A 24,971-nucleotide genomic window follows, 5' to 3' on the forward strand; every position below is an offset into this window, starting at 1 on the left:
ATAAAAGAACAAAGCCACAAATAAATCATATCAATACACAGGCCGTCAGTTATTAAATCGCTGCGAGTCATTGGTTTGGTCAGTCCACTCAAATCTCTAAGAGGTTGGGAAGGTTTAAGTCGTTCTGCACCGATGTGGGCAGTATATCGGAGGTTGACTGTACGTCGATTCTACGTACCTTACTATCTAGACTCGCAGGGTTAGCAGACGAAGCCATCAAATCGTCTGGTTTCAACAACAAGGGCGCCGCGCCTAATTTCTCCGGCAACGAGTTCATTTTCATCACATCGACAACAGACGGCGAAACCGCGCTACTGTTTTTCTGCAATGTTTGACTACTACCGGATGTTTGACTGAACATCGCTGGCTGCGATAACATCGGTACGGTATCATCTGGAGATACCAACGACAACATATTGGTTTCCGACATGCACGCGTGCATTTTCGTCACGTAACCGTCACCAGCACCGCCAGACGACAAATGCGTCAGCAAATTCGAAGAACTCTGCACCGTACGCAAACCAACGGAGTCGCCTGCGCTTGTCGTCTTCGATTGCGGCGTTTTTGGTGTCATGATCATGTTCAATTTCATTTTCAAATCGGTCGCCGGGCTCGGAGGAGCGTTGTAGTCCATCACCATTGGCTCGGCGCCGGTCGATTTCGCGGAGTGCATATTTTGATCGCAGGCGTCGCCGCTGCCACCCATCTCCATTTGTTTGCGTTCGATTTCGTCGACCATATTTCCCGGATTCGACATCAGACGCATCAACAGCTGCGTCGCCGACTGTGCGTCCGGTCCTTGCTCGACACCGCTGCGAACAGGAATAGCTGCCGTCGACTTTGACCTGAAAGTAAATGGTGAACACATCAATTGACATGAGGAAATAATAATAAATGATCCTAGATAATTTCATAGCTGTTTACTATCAATTCATCGAACTCAGCTAATACTGCAGTGTTCAAAAAGAGAGCCTCTTGTCTCTATGAAGTGTGGGCGTGGTAGTACCATAAATATTCCGGGCATATTCTATTCTAAAGCCAAAAATGCTAAACACAATGGGATCTTCAAATCCAAGTTGGGTTAGGTGGTTCAGAAGATTTATATATCAGAATATGGAAGCTCTTAATAATTAATGAAGCCAGTTCTACTATCTATATGACATTGGACCAAGTTGAGCATTTATTCAATACCTCGGCTTTTGTTTTCCTTTCTTAAGTTCATGAGGGTCTTGATTGGAATGTCGTTGGGCTGCACTAGCACCCGCGACAGTGCCACGACTCGCACCAAACAGTGCCTCTAAGTTGATAGGCGTGCTCGAAACCTGGACTAGATGAAACGAATAAAAAGACAAAAAGATGTTGACGACATTTTCTAAAGAAATCACCGTCAAGACAAGACAAATAGACTGTGGACTGTGTTTCAGGTAAAATTTTGATGCCATACCATTTTCATGATCAGGCCGTACGGGCTTCGGTTTCCTGATCGGGCTATGAGTTTTTCCATTCACGCTGCACCCTGGGTTGCTAATCATTGGCTTTGGTTCCGAACGATCGGCTATACCACCACTCTTTGTCTTGAAAAGAGAAGAATAAAGTGAAACCATAGTGGGACCTAGTGGGACCCTTTAGTGGGACCTAAAAAGGTGATGATGCATTTCAACCTCCATGATAACTAGGGGTTCAGGGACACCATGACAGCTGACAATTTCAATATTCAACATTCCCTGATTAACTGTAGATCATGTCATAAGCCACAACTTTACAATCGAATGTTGTCAAAAAATATGCATGGGTCCAGATATAAATGGAAATCACAAATTGACGACAAGCCCGGATGATGGCCGATGTCTCGACTTACCTGGTCGTACTCGTGCTGCGCTTTACTTAATAACTGTAATATATCTACGGTGTTGTTCTGATTGTGATGTCGCGGTTTCGGTCGTCGTTCGAACATCGTGTCGCTCTCCGACGCTCGGCGCAGACGCCCGTTACTGTCGGCGCGTAGTGCGTACGTTTCAGCGGCTACTTGGACGAGTCTGAAAAAAGTAGATCGTAATAAACCCCTTTATTCGAAGTAACGGCATACATTTTGATAAAAGCGTCCTGAAATCTACTACATTTACAAAAATATGTGCGTGCTACATTGTAGTACATGAAATTCTCTTTGATGTTGGCAATACTAACACATTGATGACAGGTCGGTAGCGCATATCCCCCCCCAGTGAATCATATTCAAAGGGTTTAGTGAATTACCGACACAATCAAAAGGCACAAGGGGCGATGCAGGTTTTGAAATGGTTGCCTTCAAAATCCATTGTTGTAAACGTTCCACCCCTAAAATCCATAAAGTTTTTTTTTCATTTCAAATTAAATTCTAGCGCAGTGCTGAACATCGTGTCTACCTTGCTCACAGTGTATTGTCATATGTTTGACAGGTGCTTCCATCTTTCAATCGAAACACGAACCGAAAATAACAAATGAAAATACCGCACGCCGCAGGATTATCTCGACTCTTATACACAAGGGCCAAGTTCCACAGTTCTGAGTTAAGATTTGAATCTGGGTTAACTCATTGAAAATGAACTACATTTAACTCAGGGTTAACTCTAACTCACGACTGTGGAACTGGGTCCTGAAATAAAAATTGTTACTTAATCGACTTAATCATCTTAAGTTGTTCGCATGTAACAAAAACAGGATACGATGAGTTTAATAGAAAAAAAGCTTGTGAATTATTCGCATTAGGAAAAGCACGCACAACCAGCTCCGCAGTGCTTTATCCTTAATACTCGACTTAATCAAACAAAATTCTTATACTGTGCACGGAGCATGCGTCTGCTTAATCATTGCCGATTTAGATTAAAAACCTCAGAACACAGAACATAATTAAAATAAATCTGCTCATCAACACCCACTGATAATGCAGGTATAGACAATTCTTTCAATAAGCAATTTATGCACAAACTGCAAAACAGTTTCAGGCAAATTGAATACAGAAACGTGAAGCCCACGTAAGCTTCAGTTCTGATGTCACAAATTGAACAGTGCGCAACCACAGTATCATAAGCAGCTCTTTGGATCGACATATATAGAGACATATTTTCAGAGATGAATAATTTTTTTCCCATTTTAGCTAACAATTGGGCAACTGGCCCCCGACTGACTTGTTTTCCCTACAATTCATGCTAAACAAAATTTAATTGAATTTGGTTGGTTTGCTGAATAAAATTAAATTGATATTTATTGTTAAAATAAAGTTGAATCTAATTTGCAGATCAGCCACTTCAAGATTTGATTCAAATGATTTCAATATAGTACATAAAAGTGTAATACTCGAGCTGTACCAACTAGGGTGTGTAACTACATCTTGAATTTCTTGGTGAGATACAGCTTAATCAAGTCACAATGATGGCTTAGAAAGATTGACAGGGGCAACAAGGTGCCCAATCACGCCAAGTGATATTGTCATCCGCATATCAATTGAATTGGTTGTACTGAAGACTGCAAAAATAGCCCATTAAAACTGATTGTCTTTTTTGAAATATGATTTATTGAAAATACGACATGTCACTCTTTCGACAAGTATGATTAATGAAGAAAAGACTTCCAAGCTTAAAGAACGCAAATTTTTATCTTTTTAGTTTTCAATCTTATTTACATAAGTATAGGAACGGACTTCTTTTCTTAAAAGAAGATTTTAGGGTAACAATATTTTCGAGTAATATCAGTTGAGAAGCTTAACTCGGCAACATCACCGTAGCGAACCGCATTCTTTCGATACTGTGCAATAAATATTTCAAACCAACTTCGAAAGTTATTCCAAAACCGAACAATTCCACATTCATTCAGGTTGATATTTGATATCCATTATTATATATGATATTTGAACCAGATATTTGAGTCTGAACTGAAGAATGTCGTTTCATATCAGAAGAAAACTCTTTTTTTAGTATCTAGTCGTCGAAAATACTAAAGCCACTGCCAATAACTGAATCATATATTATTGATACTAAGAAGATACTAATAGCAAGTGACTGGGAGTATGCTGGCCATTTGGCCTAGACATTTTCATATCTGGCTATGGGTGCACAGCCTTTAGAATGTGGTCGTCGACCTTACTATTAGAAGGTGGTCTTCGCTGCGGAATGGCTAACACAACAGATGCAATCAGATGTTAATGCAATCTGGCCAAGATCTTATGGAGAAGTCGAACCCATGGGAATGTCGAGTCGGTAATATTCAATCATATTATATTATGTCAACCTGGAATCTGATTGCTACGCGGTACTTATTTTCAATAAGATTCTTGGCGAGACATCCAGATATTGGAAGATGTCTCGCGCGCTCCTTCAAACCGGGTCACAACATAAAAGGTAATTGTTCTAGGTAAACTAAAATTAGCTTAAGCCAATACGCCATTTGCATTGGTATGATAGGAATAGGGAGTCAACAATAATTGGGCTCTATTTACTTTAGTCAGTGACACCAATCCGTGCATATTGGCATCGAAAACGATATCCAATCCAAACCTACCAGGAAGTGGGATCTCAAACCAAGATATCATGATTCACAATTCACCTTTTAGAGAGGTTTCTACCTACGGTCAGTTATCGGATGAAACATATTCTACCTAAATATGGATGGTCCTGTACGTTACACGTTCGGTAAATGAATATTCTTAATCCACGTAACATACAGGGCCATTATCAATTGAAAGAAAATTATTACCGAAATTCTTTGTAAAGGAGGTATAATCATGAAGGAGGGTTGGTAGTATCGAAGCGATTTGACCAGTCTTTACGGGCACCGGCAGTTATACTTACGAGTTCATCAACTGTCCAAGCCTCGCACATTCATCTTTATCATAGAACCATATGCCAAATATGTTGGCTGGAAAAATAAAATTAAGCCTGAATACAACATTGAACAAACTTCCTGGTCTAACTACACGAATACGTGTATCTATTCATTTTTCGATTCAGTTAGATTATTTTTAAAAAATAATTATCTATGATTATCGCGAGAACTAACGCTAACCTTGCGCATTTTTATACAGCAAAAATGGATCTTGCAGCTGAAATTCCAGATCTTTCGTGATCGGTTCGATTTGATTGTTCAAACCGAGACGATTCAGTATCATAAATCCGTTGATAGGTGGCGCCGACCTGCAAAACATATAAAGAACGAAGACGTTAGCAATATGATTACTATATCAGGCAAAAACCATCTCATCGCTTTGAGATATCGTCGATGAATAAATCCGCTAAAAAGAGACGAAAGTAAAAATTCTGCCTACACACACAACAGCCTTGTAATTAATATTATTTCTTATCATAATACAAAATTAGCCAATCCCAAAATAAATATAATAAAATAAATATCAATAAATATGAATAATAAAGGATATGTTTTCCATTTTCCATTTTCATGCTCTCATAAATGGCTGTGGAAGATAGGACTTCGCGGAAAAGAAACATTTTTATTCGGCGTTACAAAATGTTTGCAAAAGTCTCGAGGTCATCACAATAAACAGTTTCTTGTTCTTCGAAATTTTGCGAAGCATTTTTAGCAAGCGAAAACTGTTGATTTCCGAGTAAATTCCCTCATCTCCTTCTCTTCGTCTCATGCTGTTACGTACTAAAGGAATGCCGGAGTGCAAAGAACATGATTACCGTAGAAAAAAGTCATTTGTCACCATTAGAATACAATCATTTCCTCTCCGTGGGAATCACATATCCCGAGAAATTGCACGGACACTCAACGCCTGCCGACTCGACAATTAGCTGCACGCCAGGAATCATTAAGGGCAAATAATGCTGAAACACGAACATCCATCGTCACCATCAATGACCAGGTAAAGAAATAAGAAATGTGCTCATCCACCGAATTGTTTATAGGCTCTATTCTAAAGAGTAACTTCATGCCATATTACCTTAAACGCACCAACTTCATAAGCAACTATGAAGTCGATGATTATGATTCGAATATGAAGGTATACAAGGTAATAGGTTTTCCCCACTACTCAGGGGTGACCCCGTGACTGAAGAGCTCTCCAAGTGACGTCATTACCAAAGAACAAGGTCAAGCAACGATCAGTAGAATTGGGAAATTTTCTTGACGATGAAATATTCCATCTTAATTACAACACATCCTACCAATGACAAAATATCATCTGTGTACATCCAGTTGTTACAATTTGTGCCACCAAGAGCCAACAGAAGCAGGGATGAAAACGGCCCATATTGAAAAAGTCCGAAAATATTTTCAAAAAGAATTTTTTTGGGGAACAAAAATCAGTAACTTTTAGCCAAAAAAATTACTTCCTTTTGGTAAAAATGTTAATAGTTTGGACCTGAATTAGAGCCGCTTTTTGAATGAGACGCCATATTGGTTTCTCCGACTCCACAGTTGTGCTAACAACTGCCGAAAACCGTCTTAAGGAGCACTCCTAACTACGGAGCGCTCCGATGTGACGCCCGCGATTGAGGTGATTAAAGCGATTGAGGTGATTTACACTGTTCTCAGGAATAAACAAAATGTTAGAAAAGGTCGGAAATCCGTCTATGGTTGGAAGATTTTCATCCCTGCAGAAGGTTATTCTCAGAACCAGGAGTTGATCATAAAAAACGTACGATGGTTCAATGGATGGAAGGCTTCTCTAGGATAAAAGACTTCATCAGCACCAGTCTCAGATATCCTCGACAAATGCTGTTTTATCAAGAGTTGGTTGAATTGTTTGAGACGCAGATCATTTTATCCATATCACCTGATGCAAACATCCTATACAGAGTGTATTTCGTAAAGAAAAAACAAGAGGAAAACCCTGTGGCTTCAAGTTAGTCTCTGCCTTAACGAAACAGAAAGATTTTTCCGTCAACGAAGAGCAGTCAGGTTTCGATGCACTAAAAAGAGCGACTGACTGACTACTAATCCTCGTTCAATTGAGGATAGACACAATGCCGACGACAATGTCATCGAAAACCACCTCTGCATCCAGTTACATTCTACGTATTTGGTATACAACGGTGTATCCGAGTTGGACACCAATAAGATTTATGATAATAAGCGTATCATGCCATACATTACCGAGACAACCTCGGGGCTCATTGCACTTTGTCGCCATTTGATCTTCAGACCGGTCGCTACAAGAAACTAATCATCCATATATCGGATGTGTTTCTAAATCTAAGTGCACACTGACTCGACACAGGTTGAGAATTGGTTGTTAGATCCATTTCCATAATTTTCGGAATCGATTTAGCTGTAGGACTACAGCCGCGATCACATAAGCGTTTTTGGCCGGGGCAAAATTTGGCCTTAAAACCACTCTTCACGTGGGTGCCAAAATGGGCCCGTGCTTATTTGACTTGCAACTGGTTCCGGAGATGACTCACTTCGCTTTGTTTAAGCATGGTTTTATATCGAGTGAGTGGTTTACGTGTGAGGCACTAGCAAAATTTGGCTCAGGCCAAATCGTCTCCGCGTGATCGCAACTTATGTTTGTTGATAAAGCAAGGGCACCCACAAGGCTACGATTAAGGCATATTCAGATTCTGGAATACTTATTTCGTCATCTACCAAAGTATACGGAAGACATGAAAAATAAATTCACGTCTGCCGTTGATATTGCGAGTGACATTTAGACTAGACGAGATTCCATGTAAAAAGATGCCGTCAAAATTTGGTTGGATGCCAAAATTGATTTTGCAACAATGCGTACAGCCGGTTTGTCTTAATCGGGTAAAGCATCAGCTCGAAGAACAAAAACACCACCAACCACTACAGAAACTAACTAACATTTCGTATCTAATGCCGGTATATCATTGAAATCAAAACCATTGTTACGGGGAGTACGAGGAGGCCGCCTCGCCTTAAGATGTGAAAACAAGTGGCGCAGTTCCCAGGAAATGAAACGTTTTAATTAGATTTCGCTGACACATGTCAAGACTAAAGAGGAACGATCCAGCGAACAATAATAAGCTGCATAAGCGTGATAATATTCCTTCAAGGAGTTGAACGGTTCTGCACAACGCAGTCCTTTGTCATTGTTACGCAGCTTGTGTATTCCTTATTCCACGAATTATGAACTTTCAATCATATCTTCAAATATTTTCTTCTGAAGACCGATGTATAAAATTCATGACCCAGTTGCGAGTGAGACTTCCAGTGCTAAGCCCTAGAAATATTTTTTTTTAGTATTGATAACAAGCATAGTGTTCTGAAAACCAAAGATTCCATCCACTGGTTCAGCCTATATCATGCGCACAAGGCCTTTCTAAATAACTATTACAAAAAAGATGGCTGCCAGTCAGCCATCTTAAAAGGTGGAACCTCAATCAATAGTGTGCTTCCTAACATGATACAACAACATGTTATAGAATCCTAAAACATTCGATCCTCTAATTCAACCTGTATGCTGCTCACAAGAAACGAACGCACTGATGGATGGACTAACGAAAATTCATATTTCGCACATTTTCTTTGTGAGATTTTAGGGTCAGGCCCCGATGTCACATTCTAGATGAGAGTTATAATATCATGTCCTCCGCCCATTACAATTTCTTCCAAGTAAATTTGTGAGAATGTATCAGATTTTGACCTATGGGCAAGTAAAAGTTGACGCTATAGAATCAAACTTTCATTCTATGGGGATGAACCAAGACCAAGCAAGGGCTAGGCATCAAGATTTAACCCAAATGTTGCCGTGATGGTTACCGTCCGTATGAGAAGGTTATAAAGGATATTAACCAAGAGCCTGAATGCATAAACCGAAGAAATACGAATTATCAGGAAAATGCAGTCAGCTGTGTATGCACGTATAAATGCAGCGATGTTCCCTATTTATTTATCTAATATCAGTTCATATTTCTGTTTGATTAACATTAATAATAACATTACAGTTTACGTCTACACTGCGTTCAACGTATCATAAACTAGATGGAAATATCTGATCTAGGGCCCAGCTACTGGAGTAGTTCTCAGGTAGTACTCGTTTCAGACCTATATAGACAATCCAAAATGGATTAAGACCATTGCCAGCCTGCCATGGTATGAAGCCCTGCCACAGTAGATTGGTACACTGGGACCGGTTGCATAGTCATGACTTAGACTTAAGTCCAGTCTAAGACCAACTTAGTTCTATAGCCAATCTAACTACTTAAGACCAGTCTTAAGATTTAAGACCACTTTTGGACTTAAGTCACGACTGTGCAACTGGCCCCTGATCTCAAAGTAAAAACGAACATAAACTAACAGTAACATTATTGTTGATTGGTTTATCACTCTCAGGTGGAAGGAAGGTGTAGGCCTACATACACATGGTTGAACCAGTTGATGGAATCTTGTTGCTGACCCTAGTACCAGTCCAAGTGGAGTGCATCCATGCAAGAGACGACGATAAATACCAGAAGACAGATCTGGAGGATGAGACTCATGACAAACATCCTACACCACGACAGCATGATTTCAGTATAAGAAAAACGATACGGTTAGGAACAAAATACTAGAATCCATTAAAATTCTATGGACTAGACAGTTAGCGAACCTAAGTGGAGATGAAGCTTACCATCTTTAGTTCGCTTCTCATCATTACCTGAGAACCATAATCCATAATCCATAAATCCATAATCCATGGATACGCACTTATACACGCAAATGCCAATATCTACAATATCGGAGAGGCCACATCCATAGATAGAATTCCCCAATGTGCGCTCATTGAATCTTTTTCTCGGGTGATGCTTAACATCACTTCAACATAAAGAACATTATAATGATACATCCAAGGTTTCCATTGATTGCAAAATTAAACTTCATGTGTTGAAGAATAGCATCGTAGCTCGGTGATCGTCTTTATAAAAAATACATAAAATGAATTTCAATTTTAAAACATTGAGGATTTCAACTATGTATAGGCCTAATTAAGGGCCATGGTGGTACAATTAAATAAACTTCAACTTTGATAATGAGGAGAAAATACAACATGAACAATTTCTCCCACTGCTGGCAAAATTTATAACCCGAACAACCTGAAAAAATATACCGATAATGGTAATATCACTGCGTTTATTTTTTGGAAATATCATTTTCAACGAAGTGAATGGTAAGCTGACAATATCGAGAATTCACATGCTGAAACCACCCCCCTGTATAGTGGCACTCGTGCGAACACATACATGCACACACTACACAGTATCATCATTGAGCTGACGGGATATCATCAGCCGCAACTCAACCACCAGCCGCGGAGACCGATCTCACTCTCACTGAGTTCGAAAAACATAAACAAAAACAAAGACAAAACGAAATTGCATTTGATTAACATCATTCGCACAAACTATAATTCATCGTCGATACTTTATGTAAAGCGCATATATAGAGGATATATATATAAACAATATCATCAGGATTCTATCTCTACTTTCATTCAGTTGGATTTTAACTACCTCTCGATTTCGTCGATGGAACTCGCATTTTTTACGATCGAATAAGGTGAGTCGAAGAAGAAGTATCCGGGGCCAATTTCGTAAAAACATTGCGTACATGCGCTGCCTACATATCGGAGCTGTTGCTTACTTGTAAGAGATTAGCTAACCTTGAGTTAAGAAGTTTTGCATTATGAGTTTTCAAGTATAATGCATTACTTGTGAGCTCGAATATAAGGTTTATCAATTAACTTGTTAACTCTGTATCTAGTATGTCAAGTAAGCCGGTTGATGGGTCAGCTTCCCACTTGGAGATTGGCTGTATGTATGTTGCCAGTGTCACTGATAATCTCATTCTTAGAGCGTATCTGTGAGATCAGCTTCTCTATGACAAATCCCCGGAATTTCCCAAACCACGGATGGACATATCGAAGGTTTAATAACAAAACTTATCAGTCGTGGCTGTCAGATGCCGGCAAATGAATGAGTATGAACTAGGGGTGGAATTTACCTAGATAGCATATGCTGAAAAAATGTTTATTCAAGGTCAGCAGTGAAGCTCCACTGTTGTGGTCTGACATGACTTCATACCAAAACAATCAAACGTTAATGAATTATTGAAATAAATATTAGTCCCACAATGACGAAGCCGAAAAGATAAAATGTAGAATAGTTAAAATTTATTTCTAAAAATCTAAAAACCATTAGTAGAGCAAGGAATGATGATTGTTGCTTGAAAACGGTTTTTAGGTGAAAACTGAATGAAATTTCGGATTTTTATAAATAAATTTTAACATCTAACTTTTCAGCTTCGCGATTGTGGAACTAATATTTGATTTTAAATAAAAATAATATAAATAAAATATTTTAATTAAACTTCGCAAATCATTGCGAAGTTTTACATTCATTATTGATTATCTGGAAACTAAATTCTTAGTTTATTCTAAAATCAAAACTAAGCAGGAAAGTCTGTATCAAAGAGTCGATATCATACCGAAGCTCACTTAAAGGGAAAAAAGGAAATGTGTAAATGTAAAAGGGCAAAAAAAGATGTGCATAGAGCTTCAGAAATCGCTGATACGCGCGCAACATTCAGAAATGTGTGCCAGAAATACATCATCAAAATTCCAGGTAAGACAAAATACCTGAAACTACATCGTACGAAATGGTTTCACGTATTAAACCAAAAAAAAGATGCTGCTGAAGTATTTACAATCGAATGGAAAACACAATATACCGCATTATTCGCCGGGTAATACAAGAACAACTAGTTCTATTTAACCAGAGCGATACATAATATTGTTAGAATTCGTTCTCTACAAACTAACAAAACGATTTTATCTTTCCAACAAATTATATACATATATATATATATATATATATATATATATATATATATATATATATATATATATATATATATATATATATATATATATGTGTGTGTGTGTGTGTATATACTACTCATAGCCTGTAGGTACGTTGGTAACTGGCTAAAACACCGAACCGAACCGAACCGAACCGAACCGAACCGGGCCTCTGTTGCTGCTCTCTCTCTCCCTCTCTCTCTCTCTCTCTCTCTCATAACATACTGAAAAATACGAACTGTTTCGCACGGAAATTACTCGGGGTGGGGGTATAGGGGGTATAATGCGCAGAACGCAAAAGATATTTATTTGAGCACCGCTTAACCCAACTAATTCAAAAGACTTCGAACAGATGGATGTTTTCTGGTTGGCATTAATTTAAAGCATTCCGGTTTGCATCTTAATCAGAGAACATTTTTTGACGGCCGTAAAAACCATTTCAATAATGTTTACATATAGTACGCTTTATATAGGAGGTTCCGTGAGAGTCGTTGAGCTATACGTCATCGTTATTGGTCATCAATATTCGCATCTAAAAATAACAATTACAATTGTGAAATTTAGTATTTACTTTGTAATTAAATATGTTTCGTAACTCTTATTCTATTTTTGATAAATTCTAATAATCATTTTTGAGGCTGTGCACTACTTCATCAATATATCAGGGCTAGACTGGTTGCCGGTCAATTCAATTCAAATATCAATATATTCAAATCCAAAATAACTTTATTGATCCTTAGTATTATATAATTCATATTATATTATTCATTGTTGAATTTAACCAATATAAACGTTATCTTTCACGGGCGTCAATAAACTTTCAAGTAAGTTTTCTTGTTCCACTTGTGGCAATTGCAATGCCAAAACAAAGCGCCCACTTTACAAATGAGCAGTAAAGAAGAAAATTTTGCCGGTCCAAAGATGACTGTTTGATACCGATCAAAATGGCGTCTTCGATGGCTGTTAGGGATCATCTGTTACCTGCTGATCTACATCCAATTTCACCAATCCTATCACTATTCGTTCTGACCGGCGCTTTAAACTTATCTACTCAATTCTTTTCACACTTAGCATTCCCATTTGGAATAGTTACGACGAATTGACATTAAAAATAGTAATTTTGTCGAACTAACTAGGAATTGATCTAATTTCGTCGGAGCTTTCTTAACAAGGTGCAATTCAGCCAACGTACGATCTACGTCGAAAAATACTATATCTTTACAAATTTTTCTGGAGCTATACTTCAATCGCTTATGAGTACGGGATAGCGCACGATGCAGTACGCTAGGTTAACTCGAACATCGACTCCTGTCAATTCGTGAAATGGTTTTATCGTTTACCGGGGCGTAAGCTTTCACGGTTTCCATCTGTTTTTAACCAGTACGACTCGTGTTCTGCGAAAAAATGTAAGTTAACAACGCGTGCCCGAAGTGCAGCATATATACAACAAGTGTTGCATCTCGAACGGCACAACAACACTCGCAAAAAGAAAATGAATTGCTTCAGGTTCGTAAGTAGATTTTTGGAGCCTCATTACCGTAGATTATCCTTTTCTCAAGAGGTAATACGAAGCAGACTTTAAGTATACCGGTCTTTGTTCGTTTGACTCCGTGGGAACTCCGGAAGTTTTCAGTTCGATCATGCGAAACAGCGGGTTTCAGGGAAAAACGAATGGCTCACTCTTTCATCTAGGATGATCCAATACTTCTCCACGGATCCTGAGATGAAGCCCCCTGCCCAATGCTTGCTTAGGTGGGTTACACACATTCAAACAAATGGCATGGAAAAACCTACTACTTTAGAATCAAGCGCTAATATCTAGCTTAAGGGGATACCCTTAAAAGTCACAATAACAAACCACGCTCATATCAGACAAATTTGGGTGAAGCAGTTCGTTTCACAAGAAAAAAGGAGTTAGGAGACGGTTAGTAGAAATAAGTAGCATCATGGACTATAAAAAACGAATAACAGTTAGGGCCTATCCGTTTACAGGCACTATTAAGTAAACCAGAACCTCAGTCGTTGACTTAATCCGTAAATTCTGGAAAGGACGAGTTAGATGTTCCGTGCGATCAAATTCTAGTATCGAAGGTGCCGTTGTTGGCTTCTCGCAGCCGAGATGTCCAAATTTAGCTAAAAAATGCCAGATTGCTAGCGTGCAAAAAAAATGCCACAAGTCAATCATCCTCACGGACAATGAGATATTGTTAGATTGTTATTTATGGCTTATCACTCGGCACGAGACCCGACGACGACAGAGCACGAGAAGAGAAACGATCTATCTGTAGGTAAGACAAATGACGACAATGATACAAGTAATATGCTGTAATTATCAATCACCTTTGAGACACTCATTTGTCTTCATTTTTATCCTCGTAGCTCCCAGCGCACAGCACACGGTTCTCTCATTAGCGCGACTATCGTATCATTCCTATACGAGCAATGGTGTAAACAAACGTATATATATATATATATATGAGGACTGTGCCCGAGTAAAAAGGACAACGTTCACTTTAATTCTTCTTAGTTAAACAAGACTCAAGAGTTAACTTTTCAAGATCTTCAACTGTTATGTATACACGCGTTGAAACTGAGAAAAATCAATTGACAATTTTGAACTTTTTTCTTCACTCTCGGTTCCGGAAACACGTTCATTTATCTCGCGAGATTAAGTTACAGTGACCGAGTAAAGACGACGTTCACTTTAAGTTAAACGAGACTCAAGAGTTAAATTCAAGATTCTAGTCAAAACTTTCAACTGTTTACCTTCGAGTCAAAACTCATCTCACAACTGTGGAAATGGATCCTGAACGTTTTTCACTTTTCTAAGACTCGAAAGCTGATAAACTCCTTGGCTCACTTTTTCCATCATCGTTCTCAATCCCCTTACGTTTTTGAATCCGTACACATGCCAGCCATATATAAGCGGCACGTTTAACAAAAATCGACGATATTCGATAAGACGTCTGTAGAGCAGGAATTGAAAACCAAACTTTTCTTTGTAGATTATATATATGTAGATTATATATATATAGATTATATATATATATATATATATATATATATATATATATATATATATATATATATATATATATATATATATAATCTAGTCAAAGAGATACAAAAATAGGAAAAGATATGTTTGTTTCTGATTTTGCGTTTTTATCGAAGCGTCTAGATACGCAGCGCGCTTTTATCGTCGTATTTTTAGCTCGACGACGAATCTTCATCGATTCGTTTCCGCCCGTGCCATTTAGAAACTGAGAATCGATTCAAGTTTTTGTTCTACACGGGGGTAAAATTCACGAGCAGAATAGAAGGAGCGCCGCGACTACTAAACTTACATTGAATTCCGTACTTGATCGGAGAGAGAGAGCGCAGTGTCGTGCAAGCGACCAGATACTAGATTAGTATTGGATTCGTCGTTTCAAAAATCGATCAACTTCTAATAATACTCCGCAATACGCTATACTTCTTCCGACAATAGAGATACAATTTCAGCAGCTCTGATATAATCTGCTTGTTTAAACGCAGAATTCGACGATGCATCATATTTATGGTCACCGCGCCTTTGCCTCAGCAGCTCCGATCTTACGGAATGCTTTACCTTTCAGAATAAGATCCTACACTGATATAGTTTACTTTTAAAACTGAGCTGTAAACATTTCTCTCTAGGCAATATCTTACTTGAATGTTTTAATTTGTTTTTAAGGCTAATATATTAGAAAACTGCGCTGAAATGTATACAGAGCGCGGTATATGAGAAATAAATATTAGTATTATTATTATCGAAACCTCGGATAGCTCAATAGCACATGGAGAAAAAGTTATTAGGCTTTTTTTCTAGCTGCGAAATTAATCCTTCACGAAGTCAAAGCAGATTGAATGCGCCAATAGTTTTCTTAATGGGTTACATAGTCATACTTGCACCTTGCTGCAATCAACAAAACAGGCAATTCTATAGGCTAATTTGCCCATTAAACCAAATAAGATCGCAATTTCTGAAATAATATGGTGAACAACAGATCGATACCTTGTAACTCGTCCTTTTCAATTCTAATCTGATAATCTTCGTAGCATATTAAACAGGGGCTACTTCAATCATATCATTCCGGGTACCATAAAATTCGTTCAAAACTTCGTCATCAGTTCGATACCTTCAAAACTTACTATCCCGATATATTTGTCAACACGGAAAATGCATTAAAATTTTTTTCTACCATTGATCACATTTATTTTTCCGGGAGTATACACTTTTCATAGATATGTGCGTTCGCCGCCGGTTAACGCTTTCTATCTCGTTCCGACGATGGACCATGTGCTGCTGCGCGCATCATCTCAGCAACATAAACTATGCGTATCTTTCAATATTAGATTAATGTAGCGGTAATAGCTAATTAATATTTGGCCATCTGTTCGATGTTTAACTAAATACCACTTAACTGCTGGATCGCTCAAATCGTATTCTCCGAGGAGAGAGAAAGTTAAATTCTTAATTTAGGTATACATTTTGACGTGAAATTGAGGGCCCATTTCAAAGGCAAGTTTTTGATGAGTTACGTATCGATGTATCAACGGATGAATCCAGATTTCGAATTGAAAATCGAAATTGAGAATGATTTCGATACTACTAGATGGAATACTAATCATCTTTGACCCGGAAGAACTGTCCACACGGGTGCCCGGGCCGGTGCCTGTTTGACCCGACCAATAATATTGGACCAGGCCCGAGCCAAATGCATGGATCGTATTATTGTGTGCGAATTGCTACTGGTTCCAGAAGTGATTGTCTTTACTTTGTCTAAGCATTGTTTAGTAGCGAGTGAATGGTTTACGTGTGAACGCGCTCTCTAATTAGGCACGGGCCAAATTTGACTCGGGCCTGATCGGTGCCAATTTTGCCCAGGCCAAATCATCTCTGTGTGATCGCGGCTTATGCCAATTCAACAAAAATTGAGTTTGTCAGGGCTTTTTCGACACAGGCTTAGGGTTAAAATCGCGTTGACACCAATACGTCGAACATAGTACCCGGAACTGCAAAAGTGTATCATATATAGCGAACCGAATGGATTTTCAATGCAGTGTTGATTCGACTGAATTTCAATTATTGGCGAAATGGACGGACTTAGATGGACGCGCGCGTACATTAATGTACCACAGAACTTTCCAATCGCAGATAATCAATGAAAGTAGACACATACGTGTGTGTGTGCGCGCGCGTTAACTTCAATTCGATATTTCTGATCCCGCGAAGCCAAGCTCCGCCGAGAACAACGCGACGACCGATGTCTACGTAACGTAATTCAACACAGTCCCATACTCATTAGACACGTCGCTAATAGTTCAAGCCCGCGAACATATACAATTATATCAATTTAATCGCTGATCGGTTAATTCGATGTCGTCACCGCTGACCGCCCTGAACATCCCATCGCCCGCCCCGCCGAGTACTGGCAGAATTCTGTAATTTGCCATTACATCCAAACATCAATTTCAATGGACAAAGCTATATTTTATAAACCAATGGCTTTCTGGCGTAAGGTTGAATATGCTAATTTCATCAAAAAATGAGTTGAGTATACCATCAAAATCGCCGTCTTCTTGTATCATTTTTGCAAATTTGGTATGGATCAGATAGCTAATTACTTTATTACTCAAGCTTATTAGTTACTAATTATTGCTGAATACGATTTTCCCCCTTTTTTCTTTTGGCAAACCGCTGAATACCATATATGGGCATACATAACCATAAGATCATTGCATGGTGAACCGTCCAATATGGTCACTCCATCTCAAATGGTTTTACTGGAGGACCCTGTCGAATATGGCAACTACTTTTTTCCACCATTTTTGGTATTTGCTTGTTCGACACGCTAATAAGAAACCTAAATCAGCTTACTGTAACTTCATTCCAAGATAAATGAATCTGATAACTGAAAGCGACAAAATAGTTCAAAATTTCAAATTGATTTTTCTCAGCTTCAACGCAAGTGCATTTATGACCGTCCACCAGAAAGCCAATGCAATGACCTTTGATGTAAGACCTAAGCATAAGCCACCAAGAATTTAGAATAATTTTCACTCTGGCTGGATACAGTTGAAAATACAATCCTAATCGAAATTCTGGGCAGCACTGTTCTAAAAAAAAGAGAGTTTAAAACCAGCTTGGAGCACATGAAATGAAATATGATTAGTTGCCAGTGACAACCTTTTAATTTTCTCACTGACTGCGGCAATATTTCCATTTCAAGGCACCAATTTTTCTTTAACCAACCAAGCCTCGGGCGCGAGGCAGATTTTCTAAGTACGACTCCTAGTTAGGCCAGTCCTCTAATGCGCACAAAGCATCGAAGAGAATGCGACGTGGCTTAAATTTGACGATGCCTTTATTATCGTCTTCATTTGGCAGCGAATGGGGAATTAACTTAATCTACTCACAGAGCTAAATGTGCGTATTAACTTTTCCAGGCCAGGGCTTGTTGCACTGCCGTGTGAAATTGCCGAAACGGGCAACCAGGTACTGTCAGGCGGTGGGGTACCCAATCTCCCACGCAATCGAATCTTGATTTTCATCTTCCAATGAGCAACCATAAAAGAAACAATGGTCACTAATCGGATCAGTCTTTGCCGTATCATGACACATATATATCCATACGAATGACTGATCCGTAATATAAAGCCGTGCGGAAATCTAACCGTGAGAATTATCTGTACTATAAGGCTTGAGGTAGTATTGATGGATCGAACAGTAGTCGAGGCGAATCAACATCCCGACAAAAATCAGTTTGAGCTGTATCTAGTTATTTGGCTGGCCGTCGGGTTCAGTAGGATCAGGTTGCGGTGGCAATCACTTTGACAGTTGAGCCAGATTAGGGGATATAGCATGGCCAATTGTTGAATGCTGAGCTTTTAGGGATAGTGATGCCAGGGGCAGGATACTCAAAAAAAGGGTTAGAGAACCAGTAAGTTGTTGAAATAGTGAGTCAAAAGTTCATTGTTACCATGCTAATAATAGCATTATCTAGGGTCCTAACCCCCAAAATGTTTTGAAAATTTGTTCTTTGGTGCAATTTCGAAGCATTGATGTAATGAAAAAGGGGCACAAAATTTTTGTGCCCATGGGGCTACCATTTGAAGTGCTACTGTTTGAATCGTAGCCCTGTACCTGTATCCCTGTGCCTTCTTTTTATACAAAGATGTGAAAGATAATAATTGATTTCGAAAGCTATCCTATTGAAGATATTGTCGATAGCACTATCATATTAAGTATAACTAGGGCTTAAAAAGCGATAGTTGTAAAAATTGACATCGCCGCGAGGGTTCGCTCGAATTTCACACACATATTATATACGCCCATGATTGTGGCGGGGAGGAGGGGGAACCTGACAAAAGAATTTTCTCGATTTTCTCGACGTGGCTAAACAAAATAGATGCCAGCGCAAAACAAGTCGTCGCCGTGGGGGAAAATAAATAAATTGAAAATCAATTGGTTTGTATGATATAAGAGGGAAAGACGCAAATACATCAACGTATGCGTATCCTGTGATGTAACATTAATGTTACATTGTTCGTAAAATTGAGAACAGGCAGGTCGGTTTGCCCGGGTTTGCCATTAGGTTTGCCAATAAGTTCGAATATTCGCTGTAGACTGAAATTTGGGATTTCGTGACAGCAAACATCGTGACGAGGTCAGACCTAGTCCAAGTAAAACCGGGCTGTATGCGATGATGTCATCGTTGTCAGCGTGAGGTTAAATCAATTAATGGTCAGTCGTGAAAAAACGGCGGGTTATATTAGTGACGAGCGCAATAGCGGGTTCCCGAAGATGAAAAGCGTACCAAACATTCTTCTAGCTGGCATTCCGACAATAACCGATTTTTAGTGTTATTTCCACGATAATATGTATATAGGGTATTTAGATGGAGGTATATTCGACCATTGTTTTCGTATAGACTGCACAACACATCTGTCAAAAAGCTACACTCCCTCTACCTGCCACAGTACCCTTGTAAATAAAACACGCAACGAAGAACATGTAACATTTATTCGTTCTTTACAATCATTGAAGCTGTGCACATTTTGCACTTACACGTAGTCAATAAAGCCGCGTTAAGATAATCTTGATAATCTTGCAGTCGAGCTTATCCTTGATTTACGACGCCAGTAAGGTTTTTTATAGGGCGTAATACTGACGTGTCATTGCCGAATGGAACAAAAAAAGTAAAGAAAATTCACCTTCGGTAACCGAATTCTAGTTTACTCGCATAATTTGCAGTTGAAGAAATAACCTTGAGACCAAGAAGCTTGTGTTAATGAATACTGTCTACACTGATAATCACGGTAGTTGCAGAGAGCCTATAAGCATCCTAAGACTTGGAGGAAATTAGAATTAAATGTTCTGGACTGTCCAATTTCACCCCTTGAATCTATTCAACCCAACTGAAGGCCGAACATCGCAGAATCGATGATTAACATCGCGGTGTTTGCCTTCAGACAATCCTGACCAAAAAATAGCTTTTTCTAAATCAATCTACTCAAAACATGACAACACGAAAAACGAGGGCAGAACGAGATTAATTTGATCTAAAGTATTTTCAGAAGCCTGAGAAGATCCCTGAAAGCTTCAGGTATGTTTTGCAATATCATGTATGTTTCCGATGCATTAAGCTATTTTTAAGGGGCATCTTATCTCCATGTATATATTTTTGTATTTATGTTACGGCACCCGGAATGAAAGGTACACGTAACACAAGAAGCCATGTAGATAGTGTTTTGGTTGATTAAATGGGTTATAATCAGAATCAAGACAGTTTAGAGACTCATAATCATTCTAAAGCGCGAGAATGGACACAGGCAAGCTTCATTTCACTGTTATCAATTATTAATTTTTGTAATTAGGTTTTTGCCCATACGGCAGAAAACCCATAGTTATTCCCTCTATTAGTATCATCATTACCCTTTTCCCCTCTATTTACTGAAAGTGTATCACTAAATGTACTTTACTGTTCTTTTCTCATCATATTCAGACATGAATTATCTAACTATACTGCAAATACTGAGTTTTTAAGAATCATTGCCTTTGTTGCGTCTGGCGTTAAACATAGTATATTTATCCCCACTGAATAGACCTCAATGTTTATCTATCTTCGTCGACTTTTCGGGGGAATCTACCGCAAGTTTCATATCGCTATTGTAACCAATTCAAAGTGTAAATTCAATTTATTCCGCAAGTTTGACACATCCCAGCGTTATTATACAATAATACAAGCAGCAATATTTTATTTCACAAACAGCGCAATTCACAGGATATCAACAGCCGTGAATGAATTACCTTCATTTCTCAAATTTTTCATAATTTATGACGATCATTGCCTTATCAACATCTGTGTGAATCCCCACGTGTTTCTTATCGCAATCAATAGATGGCAGCACAAAACTTCGAGTTGGCTGTTGTATCTCATTTCGTCGGTTGATGAAATGATGCTACTGATGAAATGTCGAAACGAACTAGGAGTGACTTTCACCCATTTTGAAAGCGCCGTCGTATTTATCCGAGCAAAAAATTTTCATTCACATATCAGTCCCGACTGATGCAGAAAACTGAAACCTGACTGCAGTGAACTGATATAAATCTCAGTATAGAGTTAACGAATAAAAATTTCATTCGTAAACTGAAACCTGTCTCGGCAAAATCCAGCAGCGGGTTTTTTTTTCGGCGTCTACTGGTACGTGGCACCACCGAAAAATCAACCGTATGTCGTTTCAACTTTATCGAACGTATCTTAAATTCAATTTTTTTCGCCCCAGTTCCATCAATTTAACGCAGTTCCATGCATTAAATAGCTAGATGTACTGTAACCTGTAAACCCATCATCAGAATGAATAGGGTACTTCTGAGATATACCCTGATTATTATTGGTACATGCCATGACCGCTAGGTGACAGCATTGCCCTAGGCAAGGATCATAAAGCATTCGTATGAATGTCACAAGATGCAGCAAGACCTGTTATAGCCAATTTTCAGCTATATTTTAGTCAGTTATTCATCGGCAATTTTCCCAGATTTTATGGTTGTTTTAGAGGCAGGTTCCTCGTACGATTGAAACTGCTCGATAACAATCCATTAAACACACAATCAACAGAGTTGAATTAATTATAATTTCGACAGAGTTTTTCTTAACGAAAACATATCTAAAATTGCAAACCCTTTATATAGATCGAACGTGGACCTTGGAAGGAAGTCTTCTAATGAAGTGTAGAGGCCATGGTTTGATTACACCGATCACTTGTTTCTCCATTTGTTGTTACTACAAATGAGTCAATAATCAAGGTATGGCTAAAAATGACTTACAACAAGTAACTAACTGTACGAGCCTACGTGGAATCTCACCAGGTATAATTACTAAGAAAATGAGTGTTCATGTTAACTTGCTGGTGGTGGTGGTAGTCAACAAAAGTTCACCACTTCACCAAAACATGTAACACATAAATGCTCCCATTAAAGAAAGGTACGTAATTACCTTGAACACTAAACAGTACATATAATCAGCATCGCGACATGGTGGGTTGAATTCAGGCTACCTTACGTTACTCATGGGTAATGCCAATTAACAGACATAAATCTAGATAATGAAAACTTTTTCACTTCTCCTGAAGTACAGGAAAAACTGAATGCCTAGTGAAAGAAAACCTGAAACCAGAAACAGAGCCTCTTTGCCAAATGCCAAAACTAAGTCCATGACATGATTTGGATAACCCATGGATACAACCAAAACGTGGCATCACACCACATCACACCATTATGTTGAAGAAGGATGAACCGCTGGTGGACCTTATAAAAAGTAGCTATCTTGTTACAGAATAGATTTTAACTGCCGGTACCTATAAAATCTGAAGACATCTTAAAACTGACCAAGTCACCGATATGGTAACGCACGTTTCTTTTTCAAGAAGATACACAACACTAGGAAATGCCACAAAGGACACCATAAGATTGAGGCCTCACCGTGAAAAAGGTACCGATTCATCATGAATGATGATGGGCAACAACATCGCAGCATTCTTTCATGAGGCTAATAAGTTTCCGCATACACACGAATGATGCTCAACTGACATGATTTTGTTCAATATTTCGACATATGTAAATACGATACTCTATGAAACCGGAGAGCGCGTGCATGTAGCATCGTACGTTCACTTGCATTCGCTGAATTTTCTGCAGGCGCAAACACACGCGCGCGCACGTTGTGGAAATACTTTGTCGGATTTTTAGACAGACGTTATTCCCCCGTGGCGTTTTTCATGATCGCGCTCCTATTTCGCCAACCGCATACGTGTCACCGTGTGATTTTTACGACAGACGCGGATTGATACCGGGTGACGTTCTGGTTGTCCTCGATTCAGGGCAGTTTTTTCTACGGATAATATCGAAACGTCTTATTGATCTTTGTCATAGAACAAGACGATCGAGGGACCGTTTAAAAATAATCGTATCGGTAATCGATTACCGGTAAGTAAACAATCGAGATAGAAAACGTGTTGGACTTATTTTCTCCGTTAACTATGCCGACAGCAAACAAAAAATGGTTAGTCATTATCATTGACATTCAACTCAAGTAAGGTAATTGAATTTCAGGTCTTCTTGGTTTCTGAGTGAATTGCTTCGAACTGGACCCAACCCTATTTAGTTCATGAATTACCATCAGTGTTCTAAAAAAAAGGTCATTTGTTAACCGAAAAAAAATGGCTACAGTTTACCTCGCATAATTTTGACTGGCAAAATCGGTACGAGATAAGCGAAGTCCAATTAAGATAGGAAAATCAGAAAAATGATTGTTTTTATCCAAGTTGATTAAGGTCGGAATTGGCCGTATCCGAGTAAAGCAACGTTTACTGTATTTTGAATATTATTCATGTCTGAGTGTAACTTGACATCAGAAATATAGCCTGTACTAAAATGACCCAAAAACAGCTGACAATCAACTAACTGCCTTTCAGAACTAAACGAAAAGAAACTTGAAGAAACTGAAAAACAAGAAATTGTCCAGGCCGGCAAGGGTACGAAATAACCTACGACATATTGAAATTAATAACGAATAATAATAATAAAGTTTTTGTAGCGTGATAATTCCAGGCAAAAAGAACAAGTTCAAACTAAAGTTCAAATGCGCTCAGGAGTTCACCAGCTTTTACCATTGCCATTTACTGTGGTCGAGCCAATTAGATCGATGGTAGGTTTGATACAACTGGTCTACGAAGCCAGTCCCTGGTGATCTATTGCTATTGCACTGACGATTATTTTTCAAACGTAGACCATTATCATCTAAGCCGTGCATCTTTGATCGACCGACGGATTTTGCTCCTCATTAACTGTAACGAAATCAATACGAAGCGCCGTAACTGCTTACCTGGTATAGACAAAAAGAGTGCCTTCGATATCCGTCTTTTCCTGAAAAACATCAATAACTAATAATATTAGTGATAATGAACGAAGAAAGTTTACATACGTGTTTGACGCGCGAGACGTCTTTTCAAGACTAAAGGATGAATTTTCTATCAATCGGTCTTTCATTCCATCGAAAAGATTCATCAATTATAGTGTTTTATTTCATCGTAGGAATCATAGTCTACGTAGAGTTGGTAATGAGCAAAATATGTGATACAACTCTTGAGTCGACCATGAATTGGAAAAATTTACATTTCTTCCCCTTTTAGCTTTGTTGTTCCTCATAGGGAAAAATTCGGTCTTCACAGCAGGATTTTCACCCACCTTGCAACGTGTTGCTTGAAACGTTTTGAATTAAAAACCTTTTCGCATATCTGGTCGAATCATTAGGCGCGTTGCCACCCAATCCACCCTTAAGATGGATAAAGAAACCCATTTAATTGAAAATGTTTTCGAAACTTTTTTCTTTAGTAATAATTCATCATTGTGAGATTCTACACATTAGGCCTATAGGCAATTGCTTATTTCTAGTCACAGCGAGGAACTAAGTGCTACCCGAGTACGTACATTGCACTTCAGTTCTGCCACCTTGTGGTAAAACAAATAAACAGAGACATGTATTGACAATGACGATTAAGTACTAAAATCAGAAAAGCAGAAAGTGGGCCTGCTTACATTGGTCAGGTTATTCGGTCTTTTGGCCGTATTTACTATACGATACTAGTGTTCTAA

General features: G+C 38.7%; 1 protein-coding gene across 1 annotated transcript in view; it reads right to left on the minus strand.

The window, feature by feature from the left end:
- The window catches only part of LOC141902060 (uncharacterized), a 30,445-nt gene that overhangs the window by 4,002 nt on the left and 1,472 nt on the right, over positions 1 to 24,971 (minus strand). The window contains exons 2-8 of the mRNA XM_074789700.1: positions 24,202 to 24,242; positions 5,038 to 5,165; positions 4,824 to 4,890; positions 1,859 to 2,036; positions 1,445 to 1,574; positions 1,192 to 1,327; positions 179 to 845 (exon numbers count right to left, since the gene is read on the minus strand). Of these exons, the coding sequence (XP_074645801.1) occupies positions 179 to 845; positions 1,192 to 1,327; positions 1,445 to 1,574; positions 1,859 to 2,036; positions 4,824 to 4,890; positions 5,038 to 5,165; positions 24,202 to 24,242 (1,347 nt within the window). The remainder of the gene's footprint in view (positions 1 to 178; positions 846 to 1,191; positions 1,328 to 1,444; positions 1,575 to 1,858; positions 2,037 to 4,823; positions 4,891 to 5,037; positions 5,166 to 24,201; positions 24,243 to 24,971) is intronic.

The sequence above is a fragment of the Tubulanus polymorphus genome, chromosome 3, assembly GCF_964204645.1.
Source record: "Tubulanus polymorphus chromosome 3, tnTubPoly1.2, whole genome shotgun sequence".
Taxonomy (NCBI): Eukaryota; Metazoa; Nemertea; class Palaeonemertea; order Tubulaniformes; family Tubulanidae; genus Tubulanus; species Tubulanus polymorphus.